Raw genomic sequence first — 19,382 nt, 5'->3', positions numbered from 1 at the left:
CGCATCTAAACTAAATTACGTTAAACATTAATATGCCATATTGCTTTAATTTTCTTTACTTTCTCCTTCTTTTAATAAACCCTTGGAAAAACTCCCGGGTAATGTGTACCAGTTGTTTTTTACGTCGCCCTGACGTCGGGTGGTTTTTTTCTGTTGCGATTTTTTGTGAATCTAATTGTTTTGTGGGAGCAATATTGACACATAGCGATGGAGGATAAGGACAGAGCTCAGGCCATGCTGTTGGCGGAGGAGGAGATCGCCAGGGTACGTACACACGGTGTGTGAGACGCACGCTAGCGTTCGTGTTGACTTCGTGCCACTATTTACGAGCGTCGTTTCCACACATACTTTATAAAGTTTGAAGGCGGTCGTAAACATTTAATTGGAAACAGTCACATATTTGTATAGAATGTAGGTATTTCGCAGGAGACAGCTGCTGAAGGTCGCAAGCAGCTGACATAAGGCTTACATTTAATATTAACCTGACAATTAAATATATTGAGAGATATTGAAACGCTTTAAAATATGTACATCGTCAAGAAAAATCACCACAAATCCATTTTTTACGGGCCATATTTGACAAGTTACAGATATTGTGATTTTTTCTTATTCATTTAACATTATTAGCTAACTCAACGAGTTTTTCGCTGATCCGATACTTCTTTTTGCTTGGAGAAAATCCGCTATGCTTTAACGTCTATTTCATAATTTTTGACGATTACACAACCAAGTATCTATTAAAGTCGTAAACCCAAACACGAATGACAATAATACCTATTTCTATTCAAATTTATTGTTATTGAACTGTGGTGTATAATATCAATTTGAAGAACATTGTTCGTATTTTGCTATACAAAGAGCACTTTGGGTACGGCTTTTGTATTTCTATTCTATAAGATTTCTATCACATGAACTAACATTAGGTACTAATAACCACAATATTTGTAAAAGTTATATAGTTTTGGTTAAATTGTTGAAAAAATACACAAATATGTTATTTTTATACAATGGAGGTTATGGACCATGCGTCAAAAACTGACATAAGTATGTATGAAAGTAAAATAAAGTAATCCTTAGCAATACGCATTGGTGAACCACTGGAGGACGTTTTCCCTCCTCTCATTTATTCCGACCGTTAGCCTGTTTTATTACATGCGTAGACGAGTTTATTGTCTTTTTGAAGCATACAACTCAACTAAATCGATATTGCGTACAACAATATTAAAAAATTACCATCTATGATAACAATAAACTAACATGTGTTTACGTGTTTAGCAGCTGTTTAAGTTCGTTTCCACAAAAAACCAAGTCGAGCATAGTCGTAGCCGTAGCCTTCTTCGACAATGTAGATCAGAATTCTTTGTGCTACAGCTACAGCGTAACAGTTGTGAATCCGTGCCGTTCTATGCAGATAGCACAATGAGTTAGACCATGCTTCTTAATAATGGATTAATTTTAAATACCTAGTGCTTTATCTACTGAAACGCTTGAGTTTGACAGCTGTCCCCGCTTAAAATGTCCTCGCGCGCGCGCTCTTTAAAAGCGGTCGAGCCCGATGCCGTCGCAGAATTTTTCTATCAAACTAACACTGTAGCGACAAATTAAAAAGTACCCTTATAAAGCTGACATTATAAGGAATCAAAATATAACTCTTATCGAAATGAGTACACAAAAACGTTAAACTTTACAGTAGTGGTGAAATTTGAGTATTTTTTTTATTTATTACAAGTGTTTACTTAATATTTCGTAACGTACCCTAATACTACTCACTTATTAATAAACTAGATTAACTAGCTTTCTTTTGATACCAATATATCATTACTTATAACAAACAGTGGAGCACAATAAATAAAAACAAACTAGCCATTCCAGTATGAGTTTGATATCGCCTTTTTGAGGGCAGGATAGCCGACAATTAAGGGTTCGTGTAAACTACGTCGGGCTTTTTATGATTTTGTTTTGTTAGTAGATTTTAATAGTTTTATTTAAATGATATGCAGGTTGTAGGAGGAATACTTAATTAATTAGTTTGTAAAAAATAAATTGTCCAGTCATGTTTTATCTACTTTTCAAACGTCGGTATCCAGTCGTCGAGTCAATTTGTCTGTGTCTTTTAATCAAACGCCAAGTCAGTACGAAACTGGCGATGTGATATTTTCCGGTGAAAACAGTGACGTTGTAAATTCGGCGGAAGAGGTTTTTATACCACACCTTGTTCCTGAGTCGTTCCATGGGTTGAGCTGAAAAAAATGTTTTTTCTTGTCAACTCCTTCCATGCTTTTGCTATAGTCCAGTACAATGTTAGGTTTGTAGGTCTCAGTCTGTTGTATTTGTCTTGAGTCCCGATTTGAAGATTATGGTACGTAGAGATCATACTAACTATGTTAGCGTCTCGCTATACCATAATAGCCAAATCGGAACAGTACGTAGCCTCTACCTTCATCTTGTCGTAGTTCCGTTTTCGTCATGGTCTTAACTGTATCAGGAACGAATTCCCGAGTAAGTCGCAATAATAATGGACTATTATAAAAATTGACCATTATTACTGTGTGCCCACGGTTAAGTAGCGGCTCGATCAAGTCGTAAACGATTTTTGCAGTGGCGGTCACGGGACGGTCTCCGTGTTCACCACTCCTAAGTCTGTCAGTCGGTGCGTCATTATAGGGTCTGTCGTTTGTCGCGTCGTCGTTATGTCGGTCAACGGCCTCTTATCCGACTGGTTTGCCAGTTGTGTCCGTAATTTGTACGTCGGTGGCGTCAGTAGTGGTGGTCGGTCTGTCTTTTCCAGCGTATACATAAACCTTCCAGAGATAGCGAGTAGTTGACTCGCAAGGTTCATAGGTTTTCACCGCGACTTGTGCGGCCTTTGTTGAAATTTTTTGGGCGAAATTTAATCGCCCAAGCCAATTCAAAAGCGATTAATCTATGGCTACTTCTGGTGAAGGCATGTAGAGGCTGGAAAATTTGTGATTGAAGTAATCAATCACGGGTCGTATTTTGTTGTAGGCTGGTTGTCGGTGAAATGAAGAAAGGATTTTAGCAATGAAAACCGGTGGTATGACATTACTTTTGAAAAATAGGTAAAATCAATATTGTAAAACTTATCATTTCGTCCCTATTCGTGGGAGACCAACGGTTAAATCGAGAATGAGGAGTTATTTTGCCTTGATCTCGCAGCACAGCAATCTTCTGTTGTGCGCACCTGTTGGTCTCCGTACAAAGTCTGTCAATAAAAGTCATGTCGAACATCTTGTCAAATATGTCAATAGCTCGAGACTGGTCTGTCATGTTAAAATTAGGTCCTGATGTGCCGGTAAATTTCTCACGTTGGATATTAAAAACTGTCCTGTCCTTACTCCAAGCGAAAGTGTAACAGTCTTCGGGCCCAATGTTGCGAATCGCACGGTCATTCGACTCATCCTTCCTCTGTAACACTTCCACTTGGTATGGTGTCAAGTCACTGTCACATGCGGGTTCTGTCACAGCTTTACGCTCGTGTACAGTCGAGAGGAGACAATCGTTGTCATCAATATTTAAGCCGACATCGCTGTCACAAATCTCCTCAGTCAGTAGCAATCACTCAGTCATCACCCTTTCAAATTTTTCGTCTCCAAGACCATAAAAAAATATGACACATATTTTAAGATATGAGTATTGATTTCTCTGTCATTCATTATATTTATTGTTTATAATTACCAATTGCTGAAGGTACCCCAGGAATGTGTGGTGAGATTCATTATATTTATTGTTTATAATTACCAATTGCTGAAGGCACCCCAGGAATGTGTGGTGAGGTAATCTACCTCTGCGTTTATTGTAACTTCCGCACCAGCGTCTGGAGAAAAACAAGAAACAGCAGTTCAAATTATAAATTTTATAACTAATTACTCTAATTCAGTAGAGCTGACGAAGAGTCTTCTTTTTTATTTAGCCTCAGAAGAACTTCAAGTTATAACCCGTCGATAATCAGATAACAGCTCCCGTGTGGGAATGGCGAATTGGGGACATTATCAGAAGTAGCAATATCTCCTTCCGCTGGTCCTGGCCAAGGTCCGTCGAGTGTAACAAACACAATTGTAAGCAAACATATTTACAGCCTTATTATGTCACCGACAAAACCATAAATTACCTTCAAATTCACCTTTATCACTTCAATAAAATAAAGGTATTTTTGTAACTCATGTACTTAAATTTCAATTCTACCGTTTTGATGAAAAGTCATTTAGTAAGTGTAAAAACGGATTTTTTTATTGAATAAATTTAATTTTGAGCATAAGGTGTAGTAAAGGTAGTTTTATTTATACTATTATAACAAGTAGTGATGAAAAGTATATTGTCATTAATAATTAAAAATTTGATTAATGAACCATTGTCTTATTCCACCCCTAACTAGAAACTATTCACAAACTTAGATAGCTACTCTTCGATTTTGTGAATAGGTTCTTTGATATTTTTGTTTACTTAAAGATAAAAATATAATTTCAACTAATCTCAGATCATTATCCCAATGGCGTAAAATAACGACTACTCGACTAAAAACCTTAAAAAGGTCTGTAGTGTTTATAAGCATTGCACCCGTACGAAACAAGGGCAAGTCGCTAGAATTTGATATTTGTTAATGGTTATGGAATGATTTCGCACGAGTTGCTTTAATTATAAGTATAAGAGTATCATAATTTATGTGTCGCTTTCGTACACAAACATGACAATTTAAATAATAAATCCTTAAATCTTTCTCAATAAGGTCACGTGTCCCGACGCGAGTTTAACAATACGATACAGAAGGATTGTTGAGTAAGGACGCTTTGCTATGAACACGAAAAAAGATTTTGATAAAAAATACCAAAAAAAAATGCTTATTAAGTTTAAAACAAAACAAACCTGACCCCATACAAACTGAAACTACACAACACACCGACATAATATATGTATGCATGTCTATACCCAATTCACGTTTGATGGAAAGTAATTACCCGCCGCTCCACCCCCATAAACACCTAGAGAGAATGTTTTGTCGATAGCTTTACACCTTCGTTTTAGTATCTCTCATATGTACAGTCGAAATCACTAAAACATTTTGACTGAAGTTCCATGGGACTTGTCCCAAGTTCAATTGAGTGCTAAAGTGGTTTATGTTTAGTTTAAAGAAAGGAAAGTTCAGTTTTAGTGTAAATGAGGCGTGTTATGAAGAAGTTAGCCATTAGTGCTATAGAAAAGGCCGAAGCTAGGGAGGAGTTTGAGAACCAACTGCGCTACGCTTTCGTGAAATACGATAATTTTGACGATGATGAGGAGAATACTGAGGTATCTATATACTATTATTGTACTGTCAATATTAACAGAAATATCTCACTTAGAATGAGTGTGAGCTGTTTAGTAAAATAACGGCAACACTCAAAGTTTTGACATAAATCAAAAACATATGAAACTTGTAGTATAAATATGCGCTATGAAAAATATAAGCTACTTCGTACCAACAAAGATAAATGTCGTAGTTACGTAACGATGTCTGAGGATTCTTAGAATTTACTACCTACTGATGATGAATTTATTAATAAGTCTTAAGTTATGTTCGATTTAGGTTTTAAACATCACTCTAATAGTAGATAGTAAATATTATAATATTTTTCACTTTTTTGTAAAAGCGTAGTCGGGACCTTAGTCCGTCATTGTATCTGACAAAGTTTGACCACTCAGTGTATGTATTTACTATAGTTAAGTAGAGCTTAAACAGATGATTGGTTTTTAACGTTATTTAAAACCAAGTTTTCTGGAGCTTATTTTTTGGCATGTTTCGTCAAAAGCGGTTTAGCCATTGACAAGTAATAAATGATCAAAGTCAGGATCAGGAAATTATTGCTTGAGTTGTCCACTTTTTTACTTTAGTGGTAGCGTAAAATTAATAATACGGCAAAATATTTCTTTGTTTCACATGATGATTTTTAGGAGACGTCAAATTTTCTACAATCTTGCATATAAAAACACAAACATATCGTGCTAAAAACCAGCGATCAAGGTTACCATGAGCCGTATTCGATGGTTTCCATCGTTGAAAGTCAATACAAAGTGCGTCGATTACCATAAATCAAATGCTTTATCAGTCGCTGTATATCTTGCAGTAATATATCATTTTCAACAACAATGCGAATCGCTCACGTCACATTCACGATTGCAAATTACGTATTGGTTTAGGGGCCTCTAAGAGAAAACTATTTTGTCAAATTAAATACTTTTAACCTTTTAGGTATGAAAGCTTCACAAACGAATTGACATTTGTCAACGTCATTCTTCGCTTTTCACCAAATAATGTTTGGCTACAAATACTGAAATATGTCAGTTTTTCAAACATTATTGCAATGAGACTAATGCCATGGAACCTAAATAAATCAATGCATTGTTGCTACGACGCACTATGCATTGATCTGTCAACAAGCATAACTCCCTGCACTGGGCATGTATTGACATTATATGTGGTTTTCTAGTTTAAATTTTTCAACCCTTAAAAGAAAAGTAAAGCTACACCTTTGAATAGTATTCACAGCAAAAGGAATTTTATTAGACAACAAGACTATAACTATAAGTTTTTATTCAACTATCATTGAAGTTTAAACAAACGGGCCCTTCAAATGCTAGGAAAATATAATGCTAAGTTCAAGTGAAATACAGCAAAAACTAACAGTGCTGTGTTGAATGCGCTCTTAATAAGTTAATTTTAAAACTGGAATTCTTGGATCAGAATTTAGAAAAGCAAGCTGGACAAAGTAAATAGCATCACAAGTGGCAAAATAAAAATGAATTTAACGTAATATGTAGTTTCCGAGTCGAAAGAATTCAAATAGCGTAACTACGGGGCTATAAAAAAACTTTGATTACGAGCAACGCGACCCTGCCTTACAATGCAAATAACCCACATTTATATGAGGAATGCTATAGACATGTGACATGAAATCACAATTCAGTCAAAAAACTTTTTTGTACAAGTAGACGGACGAACACGGAAATCGGAAAGTTGTGTTGTTGGGTCTCGCCCATCGTGAAACAACTTTGTTAAAGTGCAGTGAAGTGATTCCAACATGGATGACGACCTGCAGGTGAACCAATTGTTTGTTCTTTTATTTATTTTTCGTGTGATTACCAAAACTATATTCGACGGGCTGAAGCTAGGCAAAAAATCTTCATTCGGATAAATGGCGTTAATTTATTAATTAAATATTTCAATTTCTAGCGACTTTCGAAATTTTACTTAAACATCCGAATCTATCAATGAAATCTTTCAGATAATATAATTTATAATTGGGTTTGTATTTTTTATGATGCCATTTTAAAATATTGTTTGCAAAAAGTTGCCTACTTGGAGGGGTTGATCTTTGTGTACTTCTACTTATACTTAACATCGTACTGTGTTCTATGTGCTGTTAAGAATAGGTAATCTACTAGTTTCAATTCATTACACAGTGAAACTCCTGCATTTTCAAACAAATTTGTTGTTTTAGTCAAAGTTATGTTATCATGCTAGCTCCTAAACGCGTTTTCACCACGGTTTATCAGATTCGTCCTTCCTTCCATGACGATGCCGATTTTTTTTGATATACAGATATGTTATCTGAAATGTCAATCATTGACATCGGATTTCATTATAGCCAAATTGTTTTCCCGTGAAGTTGTTACAAATGGGCAACTTTACAAATACACAAACAAATCTTAATAAATAAAAAACTTTCGTCTTTCTAACATAAGTTCAAAACTTTGTAACTTAAATAAAACGAACGAAATGGAAAATGTTTCTTTTTATGTTTGTTTTTTTTGCCTAATATTGTTCGTGTGTATTGCTCAATACATCAAAAACACGCATGCTACCAGTGTTCTTACGGAATTATGCTACGAAAGCATGGCAAGCGAGAATATTACGTTTTGAACGTGCTTTTAATGTCCTCAGAATTATTGCAGCTTATCAATTTACTGCCCATTAAATACTGTAAGTTTGTAAAGAAACCAGAAATTCCAATGAGACCAACCTAATATTAATCATTTTACTTAAAATTAACACGTGGCAAAAACAATCTAATCATTGTTAGTTAACAATATTAATAAAAATAATACATAACCCTAGTGTTAATTGCTTGCCAAAAAAATCTTCTTGAAGAAATCGTGTAAAATAATTTTTCGTCTTACAAAGTAATATGTAAAATTGTGGAAAACACGTACATTAAGAGAAATAAACATAAATAATTTGTGGAAATAAATATTGACGAAGTTATCAACTGTTGGTCAGTCAGACAGGCACGCAAGCGCTTGAATCTTTTTTCCGCACGCACAATATGTACACCATGAAATATACAATCCTGTGAGAAATAAATACTTTTGAATTTAGAAATAATTTTGCAAATAAAAAAAATAATTGGCTAGAATTTTGCTAAAAAACCTTGCAGCATTGATATTGATTGTTGTGGGATTTTGAACACGTGTCTACTTTTTACGCTTGAGTACTAGGCTCACATAAAGGCAAGGAGAGCAGTTTTATCGGTTAGAGCAGTTCACTAGACCAGAACGGGACAACATGCATTAAAGGGTGGGACAACATGAAACACAAAGGGTTTCACCCCATCTCTAACAACCCTCCTAAACAACCCTCCTGGTACCACGTACGCGCGATATGAGCAATAAATAAAGACGCACAATCTCTAGATCAGAACTGGGCCCCGTACCAATATTCCGATTTTCTGACGTGATTTTACTAGGGTACTATAAGTTAAAAGAGATCATATGGATTGACTATCCACTACATGTACCAAGGTAATACTTTCAACTCATTCAAGTTTATAAAATTAATACACCTAATGGTTTCATCGTCACTATTATTGAATGACCCACTGCTGGCCATTTTTAATACCATTTTAGTGCCGCGAAGAATAAAATTAATCAAGAAACAACTAAAGGTTTAATTTTGTACTTTGTGGCCCGTTTTGTAAAATACAGACTTATTTCTAAAATTAGTCATATAACCTATATACGTCCAGCCTACATCCTTTAAGCTGTCCCACTGCTGGGCATAAGCCTCTTCCCATACAGGGCTTATTGCAATGATCGCTACGCTAGCTCACTGTGGGTTGGCGATTTCAGATTCCATTCCAGTATTTGGAATCTAGGTTCCATCACGATGTTTTCATTCATCGTTAGTCAGTGATTTATATAACTTTGAAATATTCACGTTGGTATTTTGCCTGCGTAGGGATCAAACCTGCACCTTGTGCGTACAATTCCATGGATAAGGATAGCAATGCTACCTAAATAATAACTGTACGACTGTACTAAATAAGTCACATGACAGTCGTTACTAATCTTGGTGGTTTTTATTGATATTCTTTTTCTACTAATATTGTTTTTAACGGGATTGACGATACTAACTTACAAGCGTTTACAGCTATAGATTTCAAAAGATTTATTATTATACATTTGTACCTTCTCCTTCTTTGGACCTTCAAATCTACTAATAAAATACATGATTTAACCGTACAAAGAACATAATATCACTATTATTGACGAGTCGTAACACGAAATTTCCCTTGCTTATCTTCGAATTGCTTTGACGTAACAAAGACAATATTTATATTCTTCCAGATTATTATCAACCAGACTAAACCCGTTTGCAATATATAACATCAGATGACATACATGAAAGAAATACGGTATCTCGTGTTGTAAGCGTTTGCAAAACAGGGCGCATACGAAACTTTTTGAATTACGACTTTCGTGTGCCACACACTATGTCTAGTAACACGCCGGCTTTTATCGTTCGACATATGACCATAAAAATACGAATACAACGTACCATACATAATCGCGTAGGTTTGTGCTTAGTCTTCTAGTTTCGTTCGTACGCATTCAACGGTTTTTTTACCTTTATAATTGTTTGCGATAGGTTGATATAGACCCTTGATTTTTTGTCGGATAAATCTGTACCATGGCGATGTTAAACATGAAGACGGTGGTATGATAGTACCGGCCGCTCGCGTACGATCATTCGCATTCAAAGTGATACCGTCAACAAATTGCTTATATTAATTTGTGATACTGAACATACGAAACAAAATGGATATGACAGTGCTTGGAAAAGTTATAAGCAACTTTGTAAGTACAAAGACAATACTGATTTACTTATAATTGTTGAAAGCGGTGCTTTAAATTATAATATTAAGAAAATATGTTGTTCCTTTACACAATTAATTCATATTTTATGAAGCGGACAAATCATTTTGACTACTGTGTCTTAATTTCATGTATTTGATTTACATTTTAAATCCGAAAAGTTTATTTTAATATATGGTTAAATATTTAAACAAGTTTTATAAGACTCAAGTTTAAAGAGATGTATCAACTTCCAAAACAAAGAATTCAATGTTCTGTTTATTAAAATCTGTTAGGTAAGTGCTTATTCAAGTTATGTTACGATTTTAGAGCTAAATTTATTTATTAAAAGTTGTCAATTTCATTTGTACCGATGTATTTTTTTTCTCCGTGCAATAAACCGAATTTGTTAGAAAAGCCGAAGTCTGGTAAATGTATTATTTCCCACAGGTTATTTATATTTTAGATAAATTTAGCTCTAAAATCGTCAAAACTTAGCCATATTCTTGTCTGCATTTGAACAATTCCTTCCCGTTGTAAAAGTTTTGAAAAAAAAAAACAATTCAAGACTATCCCTTTGACTTTTAACATAAGGTAAGGTTTCATTAACCTTCAAAGTATAGAGATAATTAAAATAAAATTTATGTTCTGATTTGTGAAGGTTTTATTTGATACCTGGCAATTAGTGGCATGTTTAATATTCACAGACCACAATATACTAATTGACATCGCAATATTTAAACATTAAAACACGCAAACTTAAATTACAAAAAAAGTAATTAAACTGTCATATCTAAAAGTTAAAATGTATTTCTAATAACCGCTTTTCGTTAATGCCTGTTGCTTACGAAACAATCAGAAGTGATTTGCGTGTCTTGAACAGCATTATGGCGCCGTACCATCCCCCCGACACAACCCCCCCTTAATGAAACCCATCTATCTGTTCATTAATTTGCATATTACAATTTGACTCCTAGTACCCTAGGCTAGTTTGAAACAAACCGCAAGCAGACACTGTCATGGAGATCACAAAATAATCAAAAAAAAAAAACGACACCTGCCATATTAAGAGAGCTAAAACACGCGAATGAAAAGTTTTTAGTATGATTTTAAATCGTAGGATAGTTAAGACCTAGACCAAAATATTTAGGGAATAATTTCGTTTCACTGCTTAGCTGCGAAACACTGGTGAAACAGTTGGGTTTTTGTTGACGAAATAAAAATGTTCGTCCACGGTATCAAGCAAGGGGCTAGTGAGGAGGAGGAAGAAGAAGATGTTATGGACATTTTGATGGTGTGGATATACGGTGATATCCCAGGTTAAAGAAAATTGGATGGAGTCCTATAAACTAACAAGTGGTATGTTTTCCAGAAAAGAAGAGAAGAATGCGAGCGCAAGGCGAGGCGGGGGGAGATGGACCCCCGGCTGGAGTTCACATTCCAGCTGCTCATCGACGGCACGGGGCTCCCGCGACATGCCATCATGGACCATGTATTCGAAGGAAATATGGTACGCCAGTCGTGCTGAAGTAGTTGCACACGTGTAGTAAAACAGATCTAAAACCCAGTTTAAAAAATCCGTTAAGAAATTAACAATTGCCGACTGCCCAAATACCGAAAGATGAAACGTTTTGGGAATTGTGCAAAAATCGTATTTTTTTTTTTAAGCCATGTATTGTCAAAGTTCTGAATGTCCTGTTTCTTTAATGTATATAAATATTTGTGCAGCTGGATGACATCAATCAACTATTCTTACCTCATATGAGAAACAAGCTTCTTTGGTACTATCAAGATGTAGAAGAGATTGAGCAACGACCTCTCCCGGAGGGCACGAAGAAAGGCCAAGGAAAGCCACCGCCGCCCATTATAACCTTAAAGAAGAAACTGTTCTTGTCTGATGGTTGGGACGTCAGGTTTACTGGTGTTTGCATATACATGTTTCGGATAAATGTCAGTAAGCAGCTGCCTGAAGAAGGATTTCATAAGGATTTGTAAGTAGTGTTGGAAAATGTTTTATTCAATGTTCGCATTGCAAAGTGGTTTATAGATAGTTCCAAAACAAGTTCTGTCATTGGTACTGTGATCTTTAACAGGTATTCTTTACGTTATGTTCTCCTCCTGCTACTAGAAAATTTTTATTCTATTTAGCGTATGTTGCACTCATACCTTAACAGATTTTGTGGGATCCTAAACGCGCAGCAAGTGGGCTTAGTGACGGCAATAGAGAGAGTGATGGAACATGTGTATATGAATGCGCTCGCGCATCCCAGCAATGACGGGGAAGAAGACGAGACGCGGTTCCCTATCGTAAAAAATCAGCTTCTTCCTGGTTTGAGGTCATTTTGCAGTGCCTTGAAAGGTAATTTCTGTAGTTGCTTTTATCATGGTTATATACACAAAATTAAATATTTAAAGTTCATTATAAATCCGCATGTAAAAGATTGCATCCAACCACCAAATTAAACAAAACAATAGTGCCACATATTTTTTTTAAATTGGTTTAATTCAAAAATAACTCATTCTGTTGTATATCATTATTTGTGTTAACAGTTTGCGAAGACGTCTGCAATCAAATAAATCTATTTGACGATGGCCAAGCTCATATGTCTTCACTGGAAGACCACACTCAACTGAAAGACATGGCCAAAAACCCTACTACAATCACAATGTTGGAAGAGCGTGTTAACGAGTGGATCAAGAAGGTTATGGAGGTTAGTGAAGTCTTCATTGACTCCTGTGATCAGGAAGTAAACTATAATGTAAGAGAGGTGCTAAAATTCATGTGCGTCACCCCACAATCAGAAAGGTAGCATAACAGGAAAGGGCAAAATTTTGCTATGGGCCTATTGAGCTTTGATTTCGATGTTTTTAAAATTGCCTCTGCAGCTACTCTTCGCCGGACTTAATGGCGAGACGTTACAAGCTTCCGACCAGAGTTAAATTAAACGTAACTACTTTCGCAAGTGTCAATAAGGGGTGGCCCTAGGGAGGTATGGGTAATGTTCGTGCATTCGAATGTTAACATATAAGGACTGGTGAATATGGGTTATTTTCCTTGTAAAGATGGGATGTAATAAGGTTGCATGATTAGTTCTACGTGTCTTAAAAGTACCGAAACCAACATCTGCTTTTAATGAATTTTGCTAGTTTTTAATAATGCATTCTTTTAGATACTAAGTGAGAGCGAACAGTTAAGACGCGAGGTGGACTCCAGCGGTCCTCAAGACGAACTGGAATATTGGAAGAAGAGAGGCGCACAGTTCTCGCAACTCGTGTCCTATTTGCAGGTCAGTTATCATCTATACAAATTTTAGTTCACATGCATTCCACAAATTAAAATTAGTTGATGTTTGGGCTCCAAGTTTTGTAACTCAGTACTTTTTCCAGGATAACGAAGTCCAACTAACACTCTCATGTTTACAAATCGCGAACTCGAAAGTTATAAAACTATGGCGAGATACCGACCATAAGATTACTTTTTGCTACAATGAGGCAAAAGACAACGCTAAGTTCATCCAAGCGATGGAGAAATGCTGCCACTCGTTATATCTGGATGATCCTGTGAAGATTAAGGACTCTATATTAAGTCTACTACAAACTGTAAGACTGATACACAGCGTGTCACAGTTCTACAACACTTCTGAGAGAATATCTTCGTTAATGGTCAAGGTTAGTTGATTTTGTGAGCTTTTCTTCTAGTTGGCTGAAATAACCGTAATTCCAAATAATTTATAATCAAAACTGGCATTATAAAAATAAAAATGTGCGTCGGCTCAAATATCACACTATTGAACATTGTGCATTTTGTCTCAAACCCAGTGACTATAATCCTTAACGTCAATCAAGAAACTCTGGAATGTATGGACGGGGTAATTACTGGTCAAATGTACGTGACTTTTCAAAGAAAATGTGGTTTCCCTACATTTGAACGTTACTTAAAATGCTTGTATAAAGGGGCTGCTTGGAAAAGTTATAAAAAAGAACACCAGTAATTATACTGATTATTATTAGTTTTCACATTAAGGATTGTTTGTTTCATTTACAGATAACGAATCAAATGATAGAGACTTGCAAACAGTACATTACGTGTCGATTCAAAGAGACTATATGGTCACAGGAGAGGGCTTTAGTGAGAGATAAATTAATCCACTGCATTAACCTGAACAAGACGTATCGGGAAACCTACTTGTTTGTCAAAAACCAACCATTTTTACCCAACACTGAGCAGTTTAGCTTTTCTGAAAACTATGTGTTTGGTAAATTTGATACGTTCTGCAAAAGGCTTAATAAGATAATCGCTATGTTCGACCTCATGGATGACTACAATCATTTGTTCGAAAAGAGAATGGAAGGCTTATTGTTGGGAGAAGGTGAGATAAATAACATTTATAATTATAACCTATGGAAATGTTGGGCCAGCCCAGAATGAACACATCTTGCGTTTTGATGCTTATAGTCTAAGAGATGACATATTTATTAGTAGATACAAAAATAAAAAGATACCTTAATGAGTGAAACCTAATGAATGTTGTTTTATATTTTCTTTAGCCTCTTATAATGGGTGTGAATAATTTTATAATCGCGTCACCTCACACCCATAAAGGAGTTGCAGTTAAATAAAATATTTTAGATATGAATTGATTCCCGTATGGAAAGCTTCGGCCAAAGGCCAAAGTATAAAATTAAATGAAACTAAGCTTTGATTGGTGCTAATAATATGACTAGTCCATGAGAGATTCGAACTCGCGACCTTTGAAAATGTTACCACACCGCTCTGACCGACTAAACTAATTTGACCGTCTAAAATCGATAATTGTTGCGGTGCCCGGTTGGGAATCCGCAACGTGTTTATTCCCGCACTTTACTAGGGAAGCATGAATCACAAAGAGTTTTTCGGTTAGGGAAGAACAGGACTTCAATTTGATCGGCGCTATTTTAACTCTTAATACAATGCTGTTAGGGCTACAAAACATTGAAAGGATTGTTCCCCCACAGCACTAGGCAGAAAAGGGTCGCACGCAACAAAAGGCCAAGGCTAATAATTTTGACCTCACTTGAAGAATAAGTAAAAACTGTTTTACTAAAAGCACATTCGAATAATAAATACTTTAATTTAAATTTTTCTCCTCTCACATTCTTTTTTCAGAAATATAATTATTTATTCGTTAATTTGGAAACGTAATTAATTTGTATAAAAATTTATAGTCCCTTTTATGTGATTAATAACGTATTGAAATCTGGTCAAACTTGATATGTCACGTATCAAGTATGACCAGAATATTTTTTACATATTTTAGTTTTTAAATGTCGGTAACTGCAAAAAAATCCAAGAAATCAGTAAATTTATTTTACTAGAATTACATTTTTCAACTATTATTTAGGTAATTAAATTTAACGATAGTTAACTCAGAAGCTAACTGAAGTTGCCGCAGTAACGATCCGCAAACGGCTTGTATCCGCATGAGTACTAGGGCAGCATGGTTTGAAAGAGAATGATCGTCCGTCGTCCGGTCGATCAAACTATTTTTTGCGTGCGACACCATATGTGAGTAGTCCTTTATTCGTTCGTGCGTCATTGTCACACAAATGAAAACCTTGATAATAAACAATCGCAGTCAATCGCACGCACACACAACACGGGGCGCACAGATTAGTTGAACTATTCGTACCAGCATGTTGGAAGTCAGCTGTTTGTTGAAATCTTAAATCTTTGAATTTGTAAACAATTATTTTCAGATTTAGAGGAAGCTATACATACATTTGAAGCAGCTAAGAAAACGGTAACAACTCGCCAGTATGATTATTTGGATTATAGAAATAATGAGTTTGACAAAGATTACAATATATTCGAAGACAAGACGAATGCTTTGCGGTACTCCATAGGGAGTACGATTGAAGCTAACTTCGCCACGGTTTGGGAAACGCCGCAAGGAATCAAGTTCTTGACCAGATTTGAAAAGGTTTGTTACGATTTGGATATCAAAATCTAACTGTCTTCTAAGGAAGTGTCCTTAAATGTTGCATGCTTATTTTGGTTTTATTAATGAAATAAAACCAATTTGCCGGTAAATACCCATATTTTTTAAAGCAGTATTAATAGGTGTAAATATTCTTTTGAATAAAAGAAATAAAGAAATTAAATAAAAAAAATAATTAAAAAAGTATGAAATAATATAATCTAGACTAAGTTGTGTTGTCAGGGAACAGATTCATTTTGGATTTCAGATTAATTTTGGGGAAACTGTTTTGGAGAATGTATGTGACATATTCTTTAGATTTTTGTTTTCTATGTCCCCTTTTTCATAATACTGTTTATTGGTGCAAAATTTACTCAAAATTATTATCCTAAAATCATGTTTGGTTCACAATAACATTATATTTCTGGATTTATTTGGATTAAGACGTTGGGTTGCGTACTCGGTTGCAGATACTACGCTCACGTTTAAAGACCAAATTCGTGGAATATTAAATTGATATTAGCTTACATATATTCAAGTTACATTCTCGCCTTCCTCCTAGACTAATTAGAAATTATAATTGTTTTCAGGTTAGTGAAAAGATCATGATTACGAAATTGAGTGAGAAGTATGACCGAGTGTTGCGCTACTGCGAGAAAGAAGTGGACAAGATCACCAAAATGTTCAAGAGACAGCGAGAGGACCCGCCGCTGCCTCGCAACTACTCGCCCGTAGCTGGTAAGATTGAACTACAAATCAAACAACTGCAAACTCAGTGAAAAGGAAAATGCATGCTATGTCGTTTGTCTTTATTCACCAAATAGTTTTCTTTAGTCGTCCAATCTCCAATCATATCCAATGGCTAAAAGGGTCGCATAATTTCCTATCTAATACTTTGTCGGTCTGTCTATCAGCCTTGGGGTTTTAAATAAAAAAAGAAAAACATAGGGCAGGCAGTGACTCAGAGTCTCAGTTCTGTTTTTCAATAGGTTTTAAATTAATTTTAGTGTTTTCATCTTGAGAATCAATTGACGTAACACATAATGGCCATAATTTAATTTTCATTTTACTAGTTGTCAGTAACTCAGAACAGAATATAAGCAGAAGTGCAATCAATACTAGTATGGAAGTAACTGTTTCAGGTCGTATCAAGTGGTCCCGGTGCCTGATGCATAACATGACGGAGACGGTGGAGAACGTGTGCGCGCACCCGGTGCTGCGGGCGCTGCCGGCGTCGGCCGACATGATGCGCAAGTACTCCAACACCAGGTCTCTAATACACAACTATGAGGAGACCATGAAAGCCGTCTGGATGAACCAAAATGTAAGCATACCGTTCCTGGCATGTTACATTTTACATTTCTCCGAACGCTAATACTCACGAGATCCTTAAATGTGCTGAACTGACAAGTCAGAGGCTCCGTGACTTACAGTACAGACTGACCCCATTTTCGGAATTACATATTACGATGAATCAGTAATACATATTTAGTGTCCGTCGGTACTAACTATCATCAACACTTGTTGGCTATTTATTTTGTAGTAATAACCTGCCTAAATTTCAACTGCCTCCTCTGATGTAGAAAAAGATTTAGTTAGACTATTGCGCTACCTTACTAGTTAATAATAATAGGAATTTAATCAAAATCAATCAAGGTTTCCTAAATATGCTTTCCTTTTCCGTTTGTCAGTGATGTTTTAAAGAAGAACATCTAAATTTGAAGAAGTCGCACTAACTACAACTTATATAAAACGTTAAGGCAAAGTAAAAGTATTCAATTGAAAAATATTTTTGAGATGTGCCCTTTTTATTTATTATTTTATTATGATTAACAGTCTCGCTATAATCTAACAGCCCGGTTAAGTTAACGGTAGATAAAACAGGATAAGATTTAGAGAGGATTAGGAGAAGCAATAGAAAGCCATGCCTGTGAAACATAAACCCAAAGTCAAAACATTTTTAAATTAATGAAAATCTCAAGCGATAAGTTTATATTTTCTTTTTTTCTACACTGTAATCAACCAAATTGTTCTAAAACACACTATTCTATTCAGTCACGAAGAATATTATCAGCGAAAAACTACGCTTAAGTGGGTTTTCTATTAAGCACCGAAGTAGTTCCACAAATAGTTCCATGCACCAGGCTGGCATAACAGCAAAGATTCATGTTCGTATTCCACGGCCTATCTGGACTATTATGCTAGCGATATTTAGATAGATAAAGCAAGCGCCGTGTTTCGGAAAACAATATTCTTCTTTCGTTGGCATTATAAGTTGTGCTAGTTCATTTGATGATTAGGGACTATGTGGTTTACGTTGAACTGTATTAGAAGTAATAGTAGATGACGTTATGTTTTTTCTTTCTTACAAATTTCTTAAATCCACCTCGTAAACGGTGCATGTTCAACAATGCTAAATTATATATACGACCAGAATTAAAATAATTAAAGTAGAATTAGTGTACCGAACTACAAATTTTCGGTTTATTTTTCTGCTGTAACAGATATGAACACTGAACTTAGTCTATTACAAACGCAGTGGCCCCACAGTCACAATCGATACATTGAAAAATGGCGGCAGCCGGCTTTCTGCGCAACACGTACTGTTTCCACAAATACTGATGCAAATACATAATTGTTCCAACAATCATTTACACAAATCTGTAAACAATTTATTAGAGGATTATTTTCTTAAACAATTTTAGTAATTTTATGTCATATTTCATTCATAATTTTACGAAAAAGTGAAAATGCATGAGTTCGGGACCAGAATCTATCGAAGTTACTCGTAGAAAAATATCCTAAGTAAAAATTGTCTCATTTGAATTTCAAGCATAGAGCCATGGGAAGAGAGATCTGTTTGCAATAATACTGTCCAAGATATGTTGGAATCCGGTTTAATGCTAGCCTCCACTTGATTTATGTGCTCCTAGTACTCAGACCCACAGTCGCGCGATCGTAGGACCAAGGACGGTCCCGACCAAGCCACGTGGACACCGAACTCGACGGAGGCCAAATTAGGTCGCTTTTCCACGTGAACTTTAAAAGTACAGTTATAATTTGTGTTAATCCCTACTAATATTATAAATGCGAAAGTAACTCTGTCTGTCTGTCTGTTACGCTTTCACTTCTAAACCACTGAACTGATTTTAATGAAATTTGGTACAAAGATAGAGTTGACCTTGAGAAATAACATAGGATAGTTGTTATCCCGGACTTTTGAAGAGTTTTCTTGGAAACGCGATATAATCGACCTCGACGCGGGCGAAAAGCTAGTTAGAAAATAAGACAACATTTAAG

General features: G+C 35.6%; 1 protein-coding gene across 3 annotated transcripts in view; it reads left to right on the top strand.

The window, feature by feature from the left end:
* The first annotated feature begins 5,662 nt into the window (after positions 1–5,662).
* LOC113508561 (dynein heavy chain 5, axonemal-like) overlaps positions 5,663–19,382 on the top strand; it is a 103,364-nt gene continuing 89,644 nt past the window's right edge. Inside the window, exons 1-11 of one of the 3 annotated variants that reach the window (XM_026891687.1) lie at positions 5,663–7,091; positions 11,498–11,635; positions 11,854–12,116; positions 12,300–12,484; positions 12,676–12,836; positions 13,296–13,412; positions 13,513–13,794; positions 14,171–14,495; positions 15,862–16,085; positions 16,673–16,820; positions 17,225–17,406. In XM_026891687.1, the coding sequence (XP_026747488.1) occupies positions 7,074–7,091; positions 11,498–11,635; positions 11,854–12,116; positions 12,300–12,484; positions 12,676–12,836; positions 13,296–13,412; positions 13,513–13,794; positions 14,171–14,495; positions 15,862–16,085; positions 16,673–16,820; positions 17,225–17,406 (2,043 nt within the window). In that variant the 5' untranslated portion in view covers positions 5,663–7,073. Of the gene's footprint in view, positions 7,092–9,314; positions 10,129–11,497; positions 11,636–11,853; positions 12,117–12,299; positions 12,485–12,675; positions 12,837–13,295; positions 13,413–13,512; positions 13,795–14,170; positions 14,496–15,861; positions 16,086–16,672; positions 16,821–17,224; positions 17,407–19,382 lie in introns of those variants that run through there. The other 2 variants (XM_026891697.1, XM_026891679.1) reach the window with 2 other exon arrangements.

Source organism: Trichoplusia ni, chromosome 1 (genome assembly GCF_003590095.1).
Source record: "Trichoplusia ni isolate ovarian cell line Hi5 chromosome 1, tn1, whole genome shotgun sequence".
In the NCBI taxonomy this organism is placed as follows: Eukaryota; Metazoa; Arthropoda; class Insecta; order Lepidoptera; family Noctuidae; genus Trichoplusia; species Trichoplusia ni.
This window is presented reverse-complemented; position numbering and strand designations above follow the sequence as displayed.